General features: G+C 53.1%; 1 protein-coding gene across 3 annotated transcripts in view; it reads left to right on the forward strand.

Moving 5' to 3' along the window:
• Eip74ef (Ecdysone-induced protein E74) overlaps positions 1-23047 on the forward strand; it is a 136843-nt gene that overhangs the window by 80821 nt on the left and 32975 nt on the right. The window contains exon 1 of one of the 3 annotated variants that reach the window (XM_076899310.1): positions 7610-8091. The exons of the other annotated variants lie outside the window; for them this stretch is intronic. Coding sequence (XP_076755425.1) covers positions 7773-8091 — 319 coding nt within the window. The 5' untranslated portion in view covers positions 7610-7772. Of the gene's footprint in view, positions 1-7609; positions 8092-23047 lie in introns of those variants that run through there. 3 annotated transcript variants of the gene reach the window in all.

The following is a 23047-nucleotide window of genomic DNA, read 5'->3' on the forward strand; positions in this document are numbered from 1 at the left end:
AGGGAGAGAGAGAGAGAGAGGGTGCACGATAGCGAGGCGAGAGCCGCGCACGGTAGGCCACACTGTTCGCAGAGGTATATACGCGTGGAACGGTGCCAAAGCCTGGTGGCTCGCCTCTAACCGCGATCGACTTTGTAGACGCAATAACGAACGTTTTAGCAATAATCGGCCCAGCCCGGACCTGCCTCAGTGTCCGCGCAGTTGCCTGGAAACGGAGCGGGACTCTCGGCCGGCAGGAACTCGCGCCTCCTTCGTCCTCGTGTTCTTCTTCGCCGTCTGGTTTTCGAGCGCAGGTGCGCGCGTATACGCCGCGCGAGAGATGCGGCCTCGATAAAGCGTTTACGACCCCGCGTACCCGCCGCCAGGCGAATTATTCCCGTTCGTGTAAACGCACCGCGAATTGCTTACGCTCTACGCGCCCCGAGACCGTGTTCTGGGTTGGGCCCGTCGCGATTTTTCCCCCTACGGATATCGCGTTCGATGTTCCTCGCGCCGTTTACGTATCGGACGAGCTACTTTTAATGGAATTTAAGTTTCCACGGGAAAGAACGCGTCTAGGTTGTCGTTCAACCGAAGCTCTGAACGCGAAACGTTCAGTATCGAAATAATCGAAGCCCAGAAGCGATTTAGGAGGACGCGTAATTAGGTGGATCCTGGTGAAAAGCCAGGGCGGGCAAGGTTGGTAGCCGGGCAACGCCCAACGGCGGCGCGAGGTGCAGCGAGCGTACACCGAATAGAATAATAAAATAAAAAGAGCGTTTAGCGACGAGTCGAGGGCCGCGACGCGACGCGACGCGTCGCGGCGTGGCGGCTGGTTGTTCCGGCCGCGTGTGACCGAGCACATTGTAGACACAATAAAGGGGAACGCTTTAAACAATAACCTCGCGGCTCGTTTGGCCGGACGTGCGTCTGAAGCACGCGTGTGAGAGGGCGCGAGTGCGTGAGTTCGCCACTCCACGTTACTCTCTCTCTCTTTACTCTCTGTTCCCCTCTGTCGCGCTCTCTCTTTTTCTCTTTCGTTCGTTCTGGCCGCGTGTACATTTTCTGCACGCTCGACTGTGTTGGCTACGCTTGTACGTGTGTTAGGGTCGTTCAAATACGGAGTGCGGACCTTGGAAGCCGTTCGTAGCGGATCGAGGGAATCTTTCCGGTTCTCGCGGACGTGAGCCAAGGGGGATTCTTCTTCTTCTTCTTCTTCGTCTCCGTCTTCGAGCTGGTCCTCCTCGTCTACCCTCCGTTTCCCTTCTCTCCTAATGCCGCTCCGTGGCTCCCCCTGCTCCTTCTTCCTCGTCTTCTTCTTCTTCTTCTTCTTCTCCTTCGTCTTCGTCTTCTTCTTCTGCTGCTGCTGCTGCTCCTGTAGTTGCTGCTTTTCGTGTGTTCCGTTTGTACCAAGATTGAGCTATTCGAAAGTTCCTCGCGTCGAAGAAAAATAGTCCATCCTTCTCAATAGCGAGGCACGGCTAGTTCGAAGATTCTAATTTATTCGTGGCGTCTGATACGACGTCGCGATACTGTTAAACGTCTTCCAAATCGTGTTCTCATCGAATGCGTACGATCCTCCAATTATTTGGTGGATTTCCATATCGCGGTAAACGGGGGCATTAATCACTGTAATTGATCAAAGTGGGCCGCAGAAGCAACTTTGACGGGTTGCCCCGTCTCTGCGTTAGACGGCAATTAGAACGCGACTGGCGTTTCCCACCGCCGAATTCGCCCGTCCATACCTCGCGCGATCGAAACGATCGTTTGCATGCCCGTGAACGCGGTAAAAGCGTTCGGTCCCCTTATCTGCCGGCGTCGATCGCGCCTCTTTTTAATTGGAGTTATTAAACGCGAACGGTCCGCCGATAAAGAAAGCGTCCGCGATCCGCTCGCTGCGAAAAATCGCTCACGATAGGGAAACTGGCGTAATATAGCTGCGCGCGGTGGTAAATATGGCGTGTTATGTGGAACGTGGCGGCGATTTCGCTCGGACGGCGCGGCTACGGCGTCGCCTCGCGCGGACTTTTCTTTCTCGCGCCGGTGTTCTGCACCCGGTGATTTTCGCCCGTGAAAAGGAAAACGAAGCCGGCCGCGGGCACGCACACGCCACGGATCCACGCACCCTCGTGTCCTTGGAAAGTTCCCGATCACGAGAGGCCTCCTTCACGGTTTCTGGCACTTTGGACGACGCTCGTTCGGCATGGCAACCGGCCACGGAACTTAACCGCCGGCTCGATTCCGATCGCGCGTCGCGCCGCCCTCCTACGGACGGTGCCTCGCGACGCAACAAGAAACGAAGAAATCATCCGCGTCGAACCGACGACCAGGTGAAACGTGCCGTCGAGGAAAAGTGCGCGTTAGTCTCGGCCTGAATCGCCGGCTAATACGTCTTCCTCCTCTCCTTTCGCCGCCTCGGAGGAACCGCGAGAGGGACAACGAGAAATTAAAAACTAGCCGCGGCACCTCGACGCGCGCCAAGCGCCAACGAAAGTCCAGCCTCGAGTTTCAACGAATTTATTACTAATTTCGCTTTCTATGCCGCACAGTCCTGCGTTCGTTCTATGCTCGAGAGGAATACTTGGAACGAGATCGTTATCGATTCCAAGCTGCGGGGGGCTGACTGCTCTTCTGCCTCCGCAAAACTCTATCGAAAGTGGAAACTTTTCGAATATACACTCTCGAAGGTTCTATAATAATAACGTAATCGCGAGCGAGTCCTTGGGGGACGCGCGTACACGGTTGAAACGCGCGCTGGCTATTCTAATTGCAGCGTGGAGCACGTGCTCGGAAAAAAAAGACCTAGATACACTTTCTTCGCTGTCGCTTGGACAGGAAACATCGCGTCTCTTACCCGGCGCCCTGTAAAAAAGGAAATTTCTCTTTCGTCGTAGCCCGTCCTCGCGTTTTCTTTTTTCTCGCCCGCCCCACTCGCGGCTCGCGGACCGACCGATATTCCACGCGGCGTTCCGCGAGCGAAAAACGCGGGATCGGATGATCGATGCGTCGAAAGGCTCGATACGACCGATTCTCTCCCGAGAAAGCGGAGGAAAGGGAACGCGACAGGTGGATTCGTGGAAAATTGTGCCGCGAAACGCGAGGGAGATAAAAAAGAAGAGGCAAAATCGAGCGGGCGGGGTGACGGCGGGCCGCGAAAATGAAAGTGAAGCCACGAATTCTCGCGCTCAGATGGCCGGCGATACCGGCTCGATTAGAAACTTACACGTTCGCGAGCTAATTGTTCGCCGTGGAAAGAGAGCGGAGGGTTTTGTCCCGCGAGACAGCGCCAACTTTTTCTCCAAACGAATCCTCGGTCCGCGTTTCGTATAAACGTTTCTGGTAATTAACCCTTTGGTCACGCCGCGCTCCGGCAGAGAATCGTTAGCATTGTGCTCCGCGATATTCGCATAACGATAATCGCTGAGACGCGTCGTTGTACGTACTAATTGTCAGTGAGGCGCACGCACCTTTTAGCGTGGCGACTTCGCTGAAAATATCCTCCTTCGTTCGTCGTTTCTACCGATTTTCTTTCCTCCGCGTTCGCCGATCAATTTGAAACTCCAGGTGGACGCGTGCTAGGTGAATGGTACCTGTTCCGCGTACACGCACGCGTGAAGTAAAGCTGTTACGAGTATCGATAACGCTTAGTAACTAAAGAAAACGGACTGGTATCAGCGACACCGGTCAAGGAAAAATACAGTTAGCCGGTCAGCGAGTGGAAGACGTTCGCGGGGAAGGCTGGATCGGAAATAGAGCGCGCGTCACAGAAGGGGCACCGAGCGGCGTCCCGTCGCGTCGAAGAAACGGGTGGTGGTGGTGGTGGTGGCGCGCGGCTGATGGATTAGAAATCGTAGTTTTCCTGGATTGGGCGTCGTCCCGTTCCGAGATCGGCGAGAGTTACGAGGTTTTCTCTCCCAGGCCGGCGGTGTCGGCTGTTTTTGCTCGAAAATAACTCTCCTGCCTGTTCCTCCGTGGCTCCGCGTCGCCCCGCGCCGAGACGACAAATCGGGGATACCGAGCCGCGGCCTCCGCCGCGAGCATCCAGAAAACCAGCCTTTAACGCAGATGTCCTGTCCCTCCCGCAACGAGAGCCAGGCAAATTCGCCGCCAATAAATCACTCCTGCCCACGCCGGCCAATCTTTCAACTCTCGCCCGGATCTTCGTCGAGCGTGGTTCGCTCCAACTTTCAAACTCGATCCTACAGGACTATATATATACGTTTTCGGAATTTCTATCGGTTAGATCGCGAGGTATTCGCGCGTAGGTGTCGCTGCTCTGGCGACGATATCGCTCGATGTTCCATCTCGATACCAACTGACCGCAGACCATAGAAACTCTGCCATCCATCATGCGATACTTAGAAATCTATTAACATCGTCTGTGGAATTTATCCGCTTCCACGTTGTCCATGAAAAGTGTGTACAATTTACGTAGTTCGAATTTACCCAACTCGTATCGCGACGAGAGAACGTCTAGTGAAAAACGCAACGAGCGCGAGAAAGAGCCATTGTGAGCCTAAACCGAAGAGAACTCCGCGCAACTCGGCGGTAGCCGATCTCCTCGGGCGTGATGAAAAACCAAGCCTGTTACACCAGCCGGTGTGTTTTCAATGCAAATGCATCGACGCCTATCGGCGCGGACGCGGAACGAATTCCTTCGGCCGGAGAGTAACCTTGTTCGAGCGAGTCGTTGATCGCGGCGCGTCCCTGCTGGAAATGGGTTTTCGGCAACAATGGAACCGCGGGTTCGACGGGCGGGAAGTGCAATTAAGGCCAGCCACGGTCCCGCTTATCGGGGAAACGGATCGAGAACGCTTCTGGTAGGCCGCGAGGAGGGCCCTTCGTACGCGGCTCGTTACTCGCGTCTACGGGATGGAATCTCGAAATCGTCCTGTGCCGGGAATGACACGCGCGGCTGCGCTCACCGCGCAACGGAGATACCGCGATTTATCGAGCACCGGTTTCGCGGTTTAACTCCGCGGCGATCGCGGTCGGGCGTACGCGTTGCGCGTGCCCCTGTACAAATGCTCGCTGATAATCGAGATCGATTTATGCTATTTTGCGTAGCCATTGTCGTCGCGCGATCATCGAAGCCGTGCCCGTCGCGCGAGAGATTCAACAGCTGGTTCGAGAACTTAACCAGGCCGAGACTTTATCGATCGTATACCTGCTGCACTGCGATCGAAAAGTTGTTCTCCTAAATAGAAATTCCATCGAGTAATTGTCTTTTAATAATAAGTAAGAATAAAAGAAATATAATAATCTGAACGAGAGCACGACTCTCGACGGGAAGATCGTACCTTCTCTTCTTTCTTTCGGGTTACATTACAATGGCCGTCGACGTCAGAGGGGCGAGCTGAAAGGGGTTACGAAATCGGTCACTCTCAAGGTTCACTCTGCATGCCTGGTTGCAAAAACACTTCCGACGTTTTCAGTTGCACCTGTGTTTACCGGCTGCAACGAGACGTCGAATTGGAAGTACCTTTCCGCCGCGACCTCGTACGCACGTTCACCTATTGTGTGTACCGTGCATATGCAATCGTTCCAGTCTCAGTTCCCGAGCCCGGTCTTCCTATACACACGCTCCCCAAGACCTGCCGTTCGAATTCATCCTCTCGAGGAGACAATGTCAGGGATCCAGGAGGAACGCCTGGTCCGGAGGTTTTGTTGTGCGCGCGGATTTACCGCTCGTCTCGTTAATCCCGCCGCTGAGATATCGATCGCGAGAGATCGCGTACCTGGTAAAAGTAAAAGTATTTTGCGTAGCAATTAGGAGGCGTTACATAATTCATTGACTGGTCGAGGTGAAACGAAACGCGAGGGACGACGTTGTTTGTTTACGTTCGTTTCGGCGAGAATCGAAATAAATCGCAGATAGGATCGCGCAGAAGTGAACGGTGTAAATAGTTGTAATTATATTTACGACTCGTCGGGGTTTCCGAGAGACGCTCGCGACGCTCGCGGATGAATATCGCGTCGCGAATAAACCCCGATGGAACGATCGAGAGTGCGCCGTTTCTCTCCCTCCGATCCGTCAAGTGGGCTTGGCTGAAAAAAGCTTCCGCTGAAACAACTCGTATTTCACGTCGTCGTCGCCGCGGCTGTTTCTAGCGTCGAAACGATCGAAGGTTAATGTCATGAGAGCGGCGCCCGCTGGCTGGTTCGTGTGTCCTATCCCAATAGACGGAAAAATAGCTTCGACTCGCGAAACCAACGCGCCGGGGGAAGACGGCGGAGCAGAGTGGGAGTGAGCGAGAGAAGGAAAAGCGGCGGCGAGCGCTACATACTGGCTCGAAGGGCAAAGAAAAGGCACGAAGCGAGCGAGATAGAGGTAAAGAGGTGGTAAAAAGGATGGTGAAAAAAAAAAGGGAAAAAGAAAACGGGGGAGAGAGAAAGAGAGAGAGAGCGGCGGAGGGAGGGCGTCTCACCAGCTCGAACATTGCGGTAGGCTACGCATCCGCGCATCTCGAGCGACGGCTCGCGACTGTGTGTGGGTGCCGGCGTGTACGTGAAGCGGTCGACTCTGATCGAGGCGTGCGAGCCCGAAAAGAACCGAAGTCGTCCGACGGAGAGTGCCGAACGCGTACGGCTCTGGCGGCCAGAGAGTATACTGTGTGGCGGTGTACACGAGCGAGAGCGAGTCCGGCGTTCGGAGTTGGAGTGTGAGTCTGGAGTAGTGAGTGAACGAGTCTGGACTAGCGGGCTACCCCGGTTCCGAGTCAGTCAGTGTGCCACCGGCAACCGTAGCCTCGGTGCGGAGAACGTGGATACGCTTCGGCGGCAATTCTCTCTCGCGTTTTTTTTTCTCCCTCTGTCTGTTCGCTTCTCTCCGCGAGACTCGGTGAACGCACACGCGAGAGTACACGCGCGTATATACGCGTCACGCGTCTATACACGGAGTGAGTCGAGCGAGAGCATTTTTTTTATCAAGTGCGATTGTTACGTGCAAACGATTCCGTTCTGGATGATCCAGTCGAACAGACCGCTACGCGATACGTACGCATCTGACCACCGCGATTAAAACCGTCTACCGTCTGCTGACCGGACGAGCGAGAGCCTGTCGCTTTGTTTTTCTCGCGACAAGTGCGGCCCACGCATCGGCTCTTCCTGGCACTGTTGACAAACGGGAAGGAAAAGCGCACGAGGAAACGATCGATGCTGTTTGAAAACACGCTGATCGAACACGGAAACGTCGAACCAGCCGCGTGAACGTCGCGCCAGTATCGAGAACTGTTTGCCGCGAGAAGCTGCCGGTAGAGTATCCGCTGTGCGTCACGCGTGCCACACGGGACGAAGACACCGCCGGAAGAGTTCTACCTCCCACGAAGATATCTGTCCTCTTCTCTCTCTCTCTCTCTCTCTCTCTCTCTCTCTTTTTCTTTCTTTTTCGTAACCGATCCCACTCTCGGTTCCTTTTGTCGCGACTACTTTACCGAATTCACTTCTTTCGCAAACCGGTGGCGCAACGGAAACACGCTCGATAGGTTACGCGTGGACACATAGATTTGGAGGTCTCGCGCGCGGTGACATATCCGTTTGGTGACGATCGCCTGTGATTCCCTCGTTGCGCAAAAAGTTCTACTCGAGTGACGGTGATATTCGAACAGGGGACGAGAAGAACACACCGGTGGGAGGACGAGATACCGGCGAACAGTGTAATGTTATATCGCGTCGAGCAAGTGTCAAGTACAAATCGTTGAAGATCAAGATGGCAACTGTGCTGTGGTAGCCGTGGATCATCTCGAGGTGGACAGTCTGGCAGCAGGGAAACGAGGCTGGCAAAGATAGAAACGATGCTCGAGGATCAGCCGTTGGACTTGAGCGTGCGGGTGGGCGATTACGCGGAGTTCTCCAGGGACGAGAACGATCAGGATCAGGATCGAAAGGAGCCGATCGACGACTACGGGAATGCTGCGGCGGCGCTCAGGTTACGAGGATGCTTCGTCGCCGCTACCACGTCCACCGAATACTCCCAGGAAAGGGAGGATCGTACCTGTTCCGAAGACTCGGACGACTCGTGCTCCGACAACAATCAGAAGGACGGCAGCACGAGGTCGAGATCTAGACCACCCGGCACCAAACCGTATAAGAAGAACCTAATGAGACGATACCGTGAGTCCACGCATTCTCTTCTTACCCTTCTATCTGGTTTTCTCTACTTTCGCGCCTTTTCGGCCGCCATTATGCGCCGTCTCGAACGCATCCATGCGAATCGCCTCGCTTTTCCCTCGGTTAGAAAGACGATCGGGGGGACCGTCCTGCGATTACCGTCCGCGGTACGCTCATCTTCTACGTCAAACAACAATTTTATCTTGTTTTCAGAAGATCGCGCTGTCTAATAATATAAACGCTTCGCTTATCGTCACAATTGGAGACCAGCTTCCTGTATACTACCTACGTATTCGTTGCGCTCCTTCCATCGGTCATCTTTATTTCATAAGTCGACGAATTCGCTCGAACGCTCGACGGACCAGGAAACGCGCGTCCCTCGATCGAGCGTTCGTTTTCGCGGTCGAATTCGAACGTACGCTCGACCAACCGGCCAACCGGCCTGCTCCCTCTTTAATACCGTGAAATCTCGTCGATACACGTAGGCGAAACGCGTGATCGAATCGTGTCCACAGACGCGCACGTACGCGAGAAAGAAATGCGAAAGAGAGAAAAAAGAGGCGCAGGCAGGAGAGTGCGTGGCGTACATACAACTCGCGCAACCGAAAATACGTGCTCCCGGTCGCTTCTGATCCGTAACCGTGGCGAGACAAAGAGAGAGAGAGAGAGAGAGAGAGAGAGAGAGAGAGGGAGGGAGATAGCGTGCATCGTGCACACGCGTGAATGTATGCCGTGCGTATGTGTAATTTCGGCCGATAAAAATATTACGCAAGACAGCCCGCGAAGGTCGTTCGACGACGGGAGTCGGGTGACGGTAACGCTCTCGCTGCCGTGATATTTCGGCTCTTCAAATAATTTTGCAATTTCTCCGCGCGTTATCGCGCCAACGCCTCCTCCACCTCCGCTCCGCTCGCCCGCGAGCATCTCGCCCCTTCTCCACCTTCGTTGGCTCCGTTGGTTCGAGTCAGCGGAGGGAGATAATACCTTGTGACCTGCCCCAACCCCAACGAAATTAGTCTCCCGTATCGCTGCTCTTGCTCCATCGCGACACCGTCTTCCTCGAAGGTCCACTCGTTATCTCTCGTCGCTTTTTCTAGGTCGGTCTCTCTTCAACCCTTACAACCGCGCGGACGTCGACTCGCGTGCGAACCGTCTCGATCGTTTCGCACGGATAACCTTTTCGTCCATGTTTCTTTCGAATCGCAGAAAAAAAGGGTCGCGACCATAGTAAGTAGCGAGACGAGAGTTTTTTAAAGAGAACCTTAGGGTAGCTCGATGATATTGTTGGTACAATAGCCTATTTGATCTGGTGCGAACACGCCGGAAGTTGGGGAAAACATTTTTAACCCTTTCGAGGACGCGGCGGGTCCGCCGCAGCGGGGGGTTCCCCCGTCCTTTTTACTCGAGATTCTAATGCCAGGAAGAGCGGAGGCGTGCCTGCTCAAGGACGAGGAGAAAGTCGCCTCGGGATTTTCGTCAAATTTCTCTCTCATTTTTCATTTTCGTCACAGTGCACGCGCTCGGACACGAATAAACCGACCACGTGCCCCTGCCAGGCTTTTCCTGGCCCTGAAACGATTTTTCAACTTTCACCGGTTCCGCTGCGGACAGATTTTCCGCTAAAATTCGCCAGCCTATATGTAGAAAGTTTCGGAGGGTGTCAGGGTCTCGAGGAACGCGCCGAGAAAAAAAGAAACGACCTATCGCGTGACACTTGGAAAACGAAACACCCTTAAAGACACGGTTCTTAGGAAACGGCGATTATCGAGCGACCGGCGCGCGGTACACGTGCTGTCTTGGAGCCTGATAAAAAGAGGGAAACATCGAGTGAGCTTTCTCGATCCCAATAAAAAAAGCATCGCGTCTCGCCGTCGGTTCGTCACAGCCGGAACGTCAACATTTTTTGCGAGCGTCTCTTTCCTCGGTCGTCGGTCAGGGAGAAAAAAAATGCCAGGGTTCGTTCGGTCGAGAAAGGAGAGAAAAAAATGTACAGAAAAAAAAAACGGACCATTTCACCTTTTCCCGAACCCTTTCGGTTATTGCAGTCGAGAAGGAAAGTCATCCGAGGGGCGGTTCGTTGGCGGCTTGTTCCACCTTGCGCGGTCGTTTCTCTCTCTCTCCCTCTCTTCTGTATATCCGAGGCTAAAGGAGAAAGAAAGGGACAAGGAGCGAGAATTCGGTCACAGGCATTCTGAAGTTTACTTTCGGTGCGCTACCGGTGGCCGGCTCGTTGGCTTTTGCGGTATTTTCCCCCGTTTCCCGCGGCACCCGGAAAAACTTTCGAAACCTTTCACGGGTGTGCAGGTAGCCGCGGTCGGATTATAAATTCACCTCCTATGACAACTCTGAATTCCTTCCTCTATTTCGCTCTCCGGTAGGTGGGACAAAAGCGAAGGAGTACAAATAAAAAACATGAAAAAGGGAAAAATATGTATACTATATATATATATACAGGGAAGGAATGGGGCAAGAGGACAAAGACAAATATGATTTCCGTTGGACGTTAATCGACGACGATTATTCCGGTCGTTTCGAGGATATATCGAGCGGAGCGCGACCTACCTATCCACGGTTAATTAAAAGCTCTTCGAGTCCTGTGCTAGGCTGACGATTCGACGCCGCGCGCAAAGCAGAGGAACGGCTTATTAATATTTTATCCGATAAAAACGGTGCCGCGGCGACGGTGGTCGAGAGCGTGCCAATAAACGACGGAAAGCTCCTTCTTTTTTTTTTTTTTATCGGTGCACAACGGCTACTCGGTCAACCAGGTGAACGTGGGTGGGGGTAATAGATCGGATCGAGTGAAATTGCGCGTCCACCGGGCACGTTATTCGCGGGTACAAAAGCGACGTGCACCGGTCGAGTTGAAATTATGGAAATGAACCTTCTGTGATTGCACGGAAACACGTGGTAACGAGAGGATTCCCTCCTTCTGTGGACGACGTTGAAGAAAAAGGAGGAACAGGAGGAGGAGGAGGAGGAGGAGGAGGATCATCCGCGTTACGATATAAAAGAGTCGAGGGAGGTACGCAGCAGAAGATATATAATGGCTGGCAAGGAGAGGAGGACGTACGAGGAAGGGGAGAAAAGGATAATTCCAGCCTTTAAATCACTCCAAGTGAATTCGAGCGGACGTTCTGTCCGTCCTTCTCTCCTTCCGTCCGTCCGTCCCACGTTCTCTCTCTCTCTCTCTCTTTTTCTCCTATCCTCTCCTTTCGCGAGACTGCTTCGCCACGAGCAGAGGAAGACAGATTACTTCCGGCTGCGACCTCTTCTTCTACCTTTGGAAAGGCAAAGGAAGAGAGAGAGAGAGAGAGAGAGAGAGTGGCGAGCTGGTCCGTCGTCGGGTTAATCAGGAAATGAAGACCATTCGATCGCCTCGAGGGGGAAGAAAACAGTGTCTCTCGATTGAGCAGCCACCGCAGGGTTAATCGGGCAAAGGGGGTTACGAGATCGTTCTCGGATCAACGCGAGCCAGTCGAGGAAAAAAAAAAAAAAGAAACAACCGCACCCGACGTATTCTCGATTAATCACGTAGAAACGACCGACTCTCTTTCCTTCTAGATACGAAGAACGTCTCTCGTCTCGGTAGCATCTCGTCGAAACTCTAATTTGCGGTTGCTCGCGGGAAAGTGAAACTGTTTCTCCAGGATCCCCACTCCTCCGACCGAGGACACGAAAACGAACCCGCTTAATTACCACACGCGCGTGCTACTCCGCTCGTTTCGTCTTCACCCATCCGTGCTCGCGCGCCCACTGAATTTTCATACAATTAGACTCGGTCGATAGTCGAATCCGCGTTCGTTCCAGTAATTTATTCGATCGCGCACCGAATCCTCGAGAATAATCGCGAGCCTCCTCCCCGTCGCACTCTTTCCTAACTCTCACTCCTTTTACCGTATATCGTTAGCGCTACACTTTCACGCGAGACGACGAACTGGCTCGAGGATCTCGGACGCGGCCAGCGAGAGAGCGCGCGTACTTTTTCCTCCCTCGAACAACCTCCGTCGTTGCGTTCGAACGACGATAAGAGACGCGGCGTTTCGCGCGCGCGGGCCCCTCTCTCCATTACTCTTCGACGCGGAGACGTCGCCGTGGGGACGCGGACGGCTGTGCACCGCGGCGATATATGGAAACCGTCGGTGGTTGTATTTAAATAGCGAACGGCGACGCTTCGAGGAAGCGCGCCGGCTCATTGTAATTCAGGATATTGGCCCGGCGAGGAAGGAAGGACTAACTTCCTGTCTGCGGTTACCCTCCTTCGTGTACCTTCGCCTCCTCTGCCTAGGCGTTCCGCCGCCGCGGCGGCTACTTTCCCTCCTTTTCTCCCCCTGGACGAGTCCTAGGCTACGATCACGTTCCGTTCTTCGATATTACTCTTACGCCTCCTTCTGACTGCTTGCTAAATTCTCGATCGCGCTTCTCTTGTTTCTTTTTCTTTTTTTCTTTTCGCGATCAGAGTTGAGAACGGTGCAACGATTTTAATTATCTGAAATTATTCTGAAAGTGGTATTATGGAATGGCTATAGGTTTTTATGGTTCGTTTGAATACAGTTTTAGGATTAAAGCCCCGAATTTGTGAGTGAAGAAATTTGCGAGGGAGAAAAATCGGATGCTTCGAACGTAGCCTATTGTTTTCGTCCCTTTTCCACGACACATATAGGTAACGCGATTCTGGCGCGCAGGGGCCTTGAAACGCACAAACGAATTTTACCTCGAAACTAATTGGCCCGACTTTCACGGTTCACGAAGTTACGGGGAAAATTTTCTCCCCCGTCCAAGCGCTTATAGAAAGTTTGAATTAGTGGGACGCCGCTCGTTCGACGTCGCAGTTCGTTTAGAAATTTTTTTATTTTTTATCCTTTTTTTTCACGCCAGTTAACTTTTTCCTCGTTATCCTCGGTCGAGGAGGGGTTGGGGTTTTTTCGAATAAAGATTTTTATCCGACGTTACGCGTTCGCGGTCGACCATTAAAGTACCGTGTAGGAAAAGGAAAGCGAGTTCGAAGTTGAAACGCGTGCGTAGTCGACGATTTCGCTCGAGCGCCGCCAGGTCTTGCCGATGTATCGATACGGTCGTGTAGCCGCGGTGTGTTACGCGGCTCGAAGTCGCTTCTGAATGCGCCCGCGGAACTGACCTACATTCCATCGATCCTCGTCGAGCGATCGCGACGAACCGCGGACCGCGATCAACCGTAAAAATCTGCAGGCTCGTCGCGACGATGGACCTTTATCGGTTTCTCTCGCGCCAGTCGAGAATTCGTTGGCATAATCGGCAACGCGCAAACGAACGATTATCAGTGGTACGTATAAACAATGCGGCTGGCAACATTCCTGCGAAAAGTATAGCGAACGCAAAATAATCAACGAGCAAACAACGTAACGATTACGATAACGATTCGATGTTAAAAAACTCGCTGAAAACTCGCGTTAGCCGAGCGAATGTTCCATACATTTTTTATCATCGTCAGCTAGTCCTACGGATAAGAGTATACTAGCATGCGATGCAATAAACAAAAAACGAGTAGCTTGCGACGAAGAGAAAAAGAAGAAGGTGTAAGTTTTAGGAAAAACGAGTAACTAACTGCAAAGGAAACCAAGGAGACAATGGACTCGCGGATGATCGGAAAGCCTTCCACGTTCGTCACGATAATATCTAAACGCCGCGTTCACTTTCCATCTCGACGGCGAAGACAAGACGTGTCCACGTGCGCGCGCCCTCGCGGTTTCCCGACTCCGCCGCTCTCTCGAGCGACGCGAAACTTTTTTTTTTTTTTTTTTTTATAGCTCGTCTACCCGGCGAAGAAAGCCACGGGGGGAGGCTCTCGGGACACGAGCGAGCGGCGATCCCTATTTTATTTTTTTCCTCCTTGAAACGAAGGCGGTTTCTTGGTCCGTCTTTGACCAGAAGGGGATGATCACCCTCTCTCTGGATACGGCCTTTCCACCGGGTCCACCCTTTTATCCGCGCGGCGTGGTCTCACGCCTCACGAATTTCCTCTCCGTCCGGTCGGGGGGATCGATTTCCCGCGGCATTTTCCACGCCGATCGGCCCGGAAGAGAGCCGGCCGAAGAGCGGGGCGAGAGCATCTGAGTGCGAGAGAGAGAGAGAGAGAGAGAGAGAGAGCGAGTTAAAGGGGGTGGCGGCGAGGGGGTGAAGGACGTGCCGTAGGCGGTCGCAATAGGAAAACTGGGGTAGACTGTCCTTGTGCTCTTGGGTGGTTATTGGAACGTTGGCACGGAGACGCTTACCTTCGTCTACCGGGTGTCCCAATTGCAGGGACGCTTGACACTTGGCACGTATGCCGGTTAATGAAAGTGGAGCGTGATCCTCTGTAAAAATAGAGGAAAAAAATATGCACCCATTCCGATCGAGGGGGCGATGGTAAAAATCCGATCCTGCGTTTCCTCGTTGGCGCTCTCGCGTCTCGATCGCGAGGTACGCGCGATTTTTCGCGAACCAATTGGAACGAGCTCCCTCCGCGTTGCAGTCCGCGCGTCGATATTTTATTACCAATCGAAACGACGCTCCTCTCTATCTGTGCGCGGGAAACGAAGTCTCGCGGTAACGATCGCGGACGTTCTAGCGAAGAAACTAGATCACCGAACGGACGGAACGTTTAAAAGCGTAGCACGAGTCGAGCGGAACAATAGGACAGATATTGTTGGCAAGGTTACAAATGCTAACTATGGGGCCGGGTATTAGCAGAATTCGCCGCTGAAAGTCGAGCACGGAAACGCGGCAGGTGATATTTATTAGCTGGCAGTGGCGCGCGAACCGATCGCACGTTCATTACCTTCGATCCCCCGAACGATCGTCGGACGCGCGCATCTCGCGTCCGTTCGAAGCGAGCTCTCTTTCTCGACGAATAATTGACCTCACCTTGACACAATCGTCTGCAATTTTGATGCCGTTTGAATTGAAACTACGCAGGGGGAGACGCGCGCTCGCTCGAGTGCGCCTCTATTAGGGGTCATTTGCATCGCGAGTCGACCGCGATTCTCGAATCCTCTCTCTCTCGAGTCAATAAATCTGAAATTCGATCGATAACGCGTTTCTTCTCGTTTCGAGATCTCGAGGGATCGAGAACGCGAATAATACACAGGCGATCAGACGCGAGAACGTTCGTCGCAGGGTTGCTGGTGTATGGGTTGGGTGTAGGTACGTGGAACCGGGGCAATTACCGGCGCTATCGGTAACATCGCCGCCTCAAAGGGGACACCCTGTAGAGACCGATCGATATCTCGCACAAGGGGCGCATTAATTACCGACGTGACTGCGATACCACCGGCCCTGGAAGAATCACTCGGAAGCTGAGCGATTAATTAGCCATCGTAACCGCATTATTAATCCCGTGCTCCGCGGGGAGGCTCGCGTTTCGCGATCATCCGCCGCGGAACAGAGATACCGATCCCTCCGTTTCGATTCGACGCTCGATAACGATCGATAGCCTCGCGATCGTATTAACGGAGATACTGGTTTAGAATCGCGTTTTCTTTCCTCCTCTTTGTTTTTTTTTTTTTTTTATACACTGATACACGTGCACGCGATTATCGGTGATTTATCGGGTGGTAAATCTCAGCGGCGTTCGAATAGAGGTTACCCGAAATGGTTAACCCTTAACCCTGCCGCGGTTTTTGGGTCATCCGAACCAACGATCCAACCGTGTTCTCGTTTCTTTCGGAACGCTTCCTGGTCGCTACCAGCGGTAGGTTTTAATTAATCGCGCGAGCTTCGCGGGTGTAATTTCACGGCTCGAGATTATGGAGAAGCTTTCGAAGAAACAAAGAGGGAGGAAAAGTAGTGCGGGTTAAATGGCCTGGGCGAAGTGAAATTTTACGTATCATTTCTCTGCGCATCTCGTTCAACAAGAAAAATCCACTTTTACCGTTCCCCGGCCGACCTTAATTACTCTTGATTACTGGCGGTGTTTAGTTGCGTTGTATAATGTACGTTCAACGCAACATTATCGGAACGAATGAATAGCAGAGACAGAAATGGAATGCAGATAAGACGCGTCGCGTGAGCAGCGCGATTAACGTAAAAAATCAGAGTCGGATTAGACCGTTCTGACTCGATTAATCGTGGATTAACCGTGCGCGCGATACAGCTCGGTTGGCAATAGACGCGGGCATTGAATGACCCCGGTGGAATCTAATCTCAATATTTATAACCACCGCATCTGGTATTGCGATGCAACGCAATTTCGGTCAAAATATCCGCTCGGAATAACAGAGTGGCCGGCGATTGTAAATTTTAACGAGCGATGGTCGCGACGGGCGCCCTTCCACCCCGCCGTCCCAATTAGCCGTCTTTTAAAATAGACCGCCGTACGAACTTCGTCCCATTCACTTTACAAACTCATCGACGCTTTTTGCGTAAATTAAATTCGAACGTATCACCGGATTACCCTGGCGAGCAACGCGTATACCATCGATAACGAGTTCCATTCGTCGAGCGTTGGTCGAAAGCTCGGTTAAAGAGAAACAGCGCGCAATGAAAAATTATATCCACGTTGAATAAAATTGAAAAAAACCAACACGGAAGCTCGAAACTTTTAGACACTCGTGAAGTATACCTCGCGCTCGAAAGGTACCGTATCGCGCGAAGATCGTCTACCTGTCGACAAAGGAATACTTTTTGCCAGCCGAGGGGGAGAACGCGCGTGGCTCGATTTTGTAAAGAGCCACGAGCGAGAGAGCGACGATAGAGGCGAGAGAAAAATAAGGAAAAGAGGAATCGTAAAGGAAAGCATATCGTCGAACGGTATTGGAGTGAAACGAAACACCCGCTAGATGCGCGGTGGAGCGAAGGAAAGGAACGGCCACGACTTCCGCGGCGTGGAGGGGTAGGGGCTCGATCGCTCGGTATAGGTACGCGAACGGTGCATAGAGGAAGAGCAGCGCGCTCGTTGAATGCACCAGCCCTGACCTACATAGTAAAGCGTGTTGTGGGCTAGGCGAGCCTACGCTAGAGCTACCTAGACTATTATAGCAACGAGGTGTAGGGTATGCCCCTCTGCTCGCGTCCATCTCGCCGCTTCAGGCCGCGATGTGGGGAAATCGCGCGATCGGGTTCACGGTTCTTCTCCTTTTTTTTTTTCTCTTTCTTTCTTTTTCTATCCCCCTCGATCTGTTTGCCTACCCGCGAGAAGCGTTCCCCTCTTTCTTTTTCTTTCTTTCTTTTTTTGTCTCATCGTCGACAGTCGGGTTACGCGTTATCTATCAGGAACAGAAACGTTTCCAGGTAAAAGTCAGATAACGGGGATCCCGTGGTTGGCTAATTTTCGCTGGGATCCGTGGACGATAGGCGAGAGAGGCGCATCGATAAGCGGTCGATGTGTACGCGCGCGGGTATCGAAGCCGCGAGCCGAACGATAAGGCCAGCCGCGGCCGATCAGAAAAATTGGAGCTAAGTATAACGACCGATAATTTAGCAGTTAAGCGTCCGTTACGCGAGGCACACGTACGTGAACGCTTGCCGGGCAACGTGTGCACCGTTATTATATCATCTCGCGGACAGTGCTACGGCACTTAACATTATGTAATGGGCAGAAACGGCGAGCTGCGAGGCATAATCGTACGCGCGTAGAGGGGCTCGTTACCGGTCGGCCGGTCTCGTTACACAATAGCCCGGTTATGGGCAAGACGAGAGTACTATTTTCTAATCAAATCCTAAGTAGAGGATCCATCGTTTTGCCCTGGTGCGCGTAACGGCCGACGCGGTTGCGATTCAATTCGTCGCGGCGCGTTCCCTGCCTCCGGTTCTTCGCGTGTTCCTGGCCACCGTCGTCCTTGACACCTTTTTCCGCCTTCCCTCGACCGGTCGTCGTGCGAGCGAGCGAGCGAGCGAGCGAATTAACGCCACCCAGCAGTCGACGTGGACCTCGACCCGGCCGACGATTCGCGAACTGGCCATTGCCATTTCCGTCCCGCTGCCCTCCGTTTCTCTCTTCTTCTTCTTCTTCTTCTTCTTCTCTCTAACGTTTCCACCTTCTCGTCGCTACCCATCGAAACGAACGATCGCGCAACGTGATCAATAATTGATTCTGAAAACTATCGGGTAGAAATCGATATCGTCGACGACGCGTTGTTTCCTACATCGCAGGTTCGCTCAGCGTTACGTGTGGTATCAGGTGTGGACGTCGTCGACTCGAGGGTTTCGACTCCTTCGCCCGACCGACCGGCCGACCGATCGATCGCGTAGTGGGGGATGCTGAAAAGAAAGTCCACGAAATTCCAACGCGCGGGACACGTACTCCTTTAAATCGCGTTACGCAATTAAGAAATTAGATTCTTCGCCATTAGATTGCGCAACGCGGCGAGCCTTTAACGGCTGCCCGGAGCCAACCGGATCGTTAATGCCACCCGATAACGAACTCCTCCGTTCTTTTTTACCCCCATCCCAACCGCCTCTGTCATCCAGCCTGAACGGAGTTTCCCGGTGAAAACGCGTCCATACACGCTCCTCGTCCCCATGGATTCCTCGAGATCGAAACAGAGACGCGGTGCAACAGAGACGCGTCGTAGGAGATAACGCTTAAAAGCATCCGGGCAGGGGACCATCTGGTCCAGCGTCGTCATCCCCTTTTCCAGGTTTCTTCTCTACCTGAATCCTAGCCCCGTGAACAACCGTTAGACTGGAACCGTCGAGCCACCGTAGGGATAACCCAGTTTCTCTTCTTTCACGGAGTTTTAACGGGACCCACGGCTGGCGCGGTCGACGCGTTAACGAGCGGCAGGGGTGGCCGCCACCCCCGTCCGTGAGAAAGGAATTTCTCCTCGCTCGGATATCGGTTCGTCTGGCCGTCGATTGTTGTCGATCCCTCGCTTTCTCTTTCTCTTCGCCGCTCAAGGACCGTCGTCGATTTCCTACGCGATTCCGCGAACGTGACACAGTTATCGGGGAATGTCCGCGCACAGGCGCGAGCCGATCGCTCCTAACCTTTAACTCTTTTCAATATACTGGCGTCGTCTCGATCGGACTCGTCGCATCCGCGGAATCGAAAACGCGTTTATAGCCACCATCGTTGCGTAACGCCTCGATCCAGGATCGAAACGGGGAACGTAGGCGTCGATAGCGAACGCGACGCGTATTCCCTTTAGCGGTTTGTTTTGGTAGGGTCAACGGCGCTCGTAAACCCATCGCGGCCCAGTTATCGCCGCCACCATTACACCAGCGTAACCAGCGAACCTCGAAACCTTGCCAACTCCTTTCCACGTATCCTTCTCTGGCCCGTGTTCCGTCTGACCGCGAAGGAAGTGGGCGTGTGTACGCGTATCCACGACGATCCTGTCCTCGGAGCACAATGCCGGCCCGGAGAAGAAGCGTGCTCGGCTCTGCTACTCTCGACGAGACCCATTCAGCCGCTCGAAATAGGTCAGGGACGACTGCGGTGCCGCAGTCGTTTCCTCCTTCTCGAAGGAGCGAAACGAGAAATGTCACGGTGAAACTGGGGCCGATCGGCAGAGAGGGTGCGTAGGTAGCTCGCGAATCCCTCGACGGGGGCCGTTCGACGTTTTCAAGGCTGCCAGGAAGCAAGGGTGGACCCCTTGGCGATGGTTTTCCCGGTTGAATGGAACTCGACGACGTTTCGACGCGGGGGCCCCACCGATTATTCCACCCTTCGTGAACCGCGCGAGTCGACCGGTGACCCACATTTCTCTTGGCCGTTCACGAGCGCCTTTCGAATTGAGTAACTCGAATTACAAAGCGATACGCCAGCGAGCGCAACGCCGACCCACGCACCTGGTCGCGGCCGATTTCCCTGGAATCCGTTTCCACGCGTTTCGTTGCGACGCGTTTCCGCGTCGGACCCCCCTTTTGCGGTAAATCGATACAAGGTGGGTTGTAGCTCGTTTACGTTTAACGCGCGCTCCCCACGATCCGGTGGAACTAAACGGTTTATCGCGCTCGTTTCTGTCCGGTTTCGGTTTTGCGCGCGCCTCCGATCGGTCGATCGTTGATGTTTTTCCATCGGCCAGTTCGCCACAGTCGTCTTTGCGCCGATCGTTTGGAATTAGTCAGGCGGTTTTCCAGCTTGTTCCACGACGAGTGTATCGCTGGACACGCTTTTTACGATCGTCTCGTATAGTTTATTATAAACTAACGGGGCGATTAGGTTAGTCAGGATATTGTTTACTTGTTTATGCGCAACGTTCACGCTTGCCAACGATGCTAAAACGCGCCGGCGATAAACAAAGCCGTGATAAACCCGCTCTTGAAAATTTATCGCGCGCAACAAGATGAAAGAGAGGAGGAACGAAATTTCTTGCGCAACTGCAGTCCCGTTTAAATGACCGAGAAAATGATGTTCGCGAAGCTCCAGGTGAACGTACGAGCTCTCTCTCTCTCTCGTCTCTCTCTATACTAAAATAGCAATATCGTGCAACTTATTCCACTTATCACGCGACACCTTTAACGCGAGCATAAATCTCGCGCGCAATTTTTTAATTAACCCTCCGCCTCGTCTCCCGTTCTACTAACGCGTGCGTTGCCTCGATACGCGCAACGTCGCTGGTAACAATTACGCAGCGGTAAGTTATTTTCATTCGGGAACGAATCACGCGGTGTCCCGCTGAAATAAACGTCGGAACATAATAAGAGAGACGCGTGGAAAGCGGGAGAGGGGGACGCGCGCGCGTAGACTGAACGAGACTTCCGTGGAACGAAACGTTTCCTGTTTGGTCGGGAGTAACGCGGAAAGTTAGTCGGTCGCTCACGATCGTTCCTCGCCGCGATAACGGCCCCGGGCTCTTTACGCGAAACACCCACTCGCGGCGTGGCACGCACACACAGCACCGGGTGACGGGCACGAACGGGGCAGAGGCACTCTCGGTTTCGACGGGAGGAAGTGGGTCGCGCACATGCACAGCCGTGGCGAGCCCCGCTGGCGCGGCCGCCGCGTCGTTTCCGGTATCGAAATTTCCGGCTTTGCCAATCCGCGGCGCAAGAGGCAATAACGTCGAACCGTTTTCTCCCCTCTCTCTCTCCCTCTCGCTTCTTATCGGTTTTCGTCAGCCAGCGAATCAACCAGGTTAATTAACGTCGCGTTTAGCCAGACGAGCCGATCCGACGAGCCGCCACGACGTCGATTTTCAGACGCGAACGGTTCTTTCGAGGTCTCGTCGGTTCAACCGAGATGGAACCGTTCGATAGCCGTGGCGTGATTACGAAATTTCGATAGACGGGATTAATTGGATTTCGGTGGGAAATGTATCGATCGGTCGTTCAAGGCCGACGATTGCGAGCCGCGTTAGGAAGTGTCCCTTTCGCTCTTGAAAGCTTCGTTCTCCGACGGAATACACGACGGGTTTCTACTTTCGAGTTTTGAAATAGAAAATTGGCAGTGCGCGTTAGCCACGACATGTTTGTAAGACCGATGAATGCAATTAGCCCGTCGCTATTTTGCTTTCGACCGGAAAGGACGGTTGTGCGATGAGCTGGCGATTCGCAGTCGTCGCTGTTTGCATAGAAACTCGTATACGTATTGATGGAACGGTGTAACCTGCGGCATTTCTTCCTTTCGTTTTCCTCGATACGATTCGTAACGATCGAATAACTTTACTCGCTCGAACTATTTGAACTCCAGGCGAGTATCTGAACCGGGGAACAGAAAGTTTCCGTGTTTAAGCACGCCACGGTTGATCGTACCGATCTTTTTCAACGATCTCCGGATCGATAACACTATCGTGTCCTTCGTTCTCGGCAGGCGGAAGCGTAGGAGTCTCGCGTGAACGGTTGCTGGCACGAGATCGAGACGACTTCGTGGCCTGGCGAACGGATCGCGTATAAACGTACAAGAATTGTGTCACGCGCGAGAAAAGGATTTGTTAGGTTCGATCGGTAATATCGATCCCTGTGCGCGATCACGAGGAACCGAGAGCCGTGCTCCTGAATCGAATACGATCGTGTCTTGGTTGTTAACGATTTAGAAGCCGCGCGAGACGCTTAATTAACGGCAATTTGCTTGGCCATCGGGCTCTTCTGGCTCCCGATTTCGAGCGTGGCTCGATCGAGAGTCGAACGGGATCGAAGCGAGAAAGTACGGCGCGCCGCAAAATTACATAACGCGGCCAATAACGAACCGCGACGAATCGAAGCCGCTGTTCGTCACACGACAGCATTGGAGCAGAGCGAGCCATCGCCTCCGCGAGCACCAACGATAAAGGCACCAGTTACCTTTCTTTTCCCTTTCCTCCTTTTTATTTTCTGGTTCTCATTCAGGTTTCGCGATTTCGTGTATCGAGCGGTTTCGTAGGCGTTTCAAGTGGGCTGCGTATATAATTGAGAATAGTCTGCCAGAGTTAATAACTCGTTTTCCTCGTCCGATATACGTTACATTTTTGTACACACACGCCTCCGTGGTATTCGTAGACGTATCAATCGCATTGTTAACTTTGAACTTGAATTAGAGCACGCGGCGCGCTTGTATCGGTTCGCGCGCAACGTGCGCGAGGTAGAAGTAAAATAGGCAACAAACGATCTTAGCTCGCGCATCTCTTAGCCTACCTTTCATAGCTGTTGCGAACAATGGCGTAAAGCACAGATTTCCAGCGATCCGATTATAGTATCTTTAATACAAGATGTAACGAGTAATCGCGAAAATAACCGGTGACGCAACAGAACCCGTTCGATACGAGGGCCGAAAACGGGTTAATCACGGTTACATTCGGGCAGTGATTTCCAACTGGCGGTGGTATTCCGTGCCGAAAAGCCAGGCAGGCACAGCTGCGCGCGGCTGCACCTGCGACCGCCACGAAAACATCGCGATCGTTTCACGGCCGTAATTTTCTTCGTAACTCGGCACTGGCTTCGCTCGTCGATTCCGTGTCGCGTCTTTTAAAAACGCGTTTAGCCTCGCGTGTCGCAGGTGTCTTCGCTTCCACGATTTCGATAGCGCTCCGCTCGTCGAAGCGAATTTCGCTCCCCTGGCGAGAGAGAAAGAGGTACGAGATAA

The sequence above is a fragment of the Xylocopa sonorina genome, chromosome 8, assembly GCF_050948175.1.
Source record: "Xylocopa sonorina isolate GNS202 chromosome 8, iyXylSono1_principal, whole genome shotgun sequence".
In the NCBI taxonomy this organism is placed as follows: Eukaryota; Metazoa; Arthropoda; class Insecta; order Hymenoptera; family Apidae; genus Xylocopa; species Xylocopa sonorina.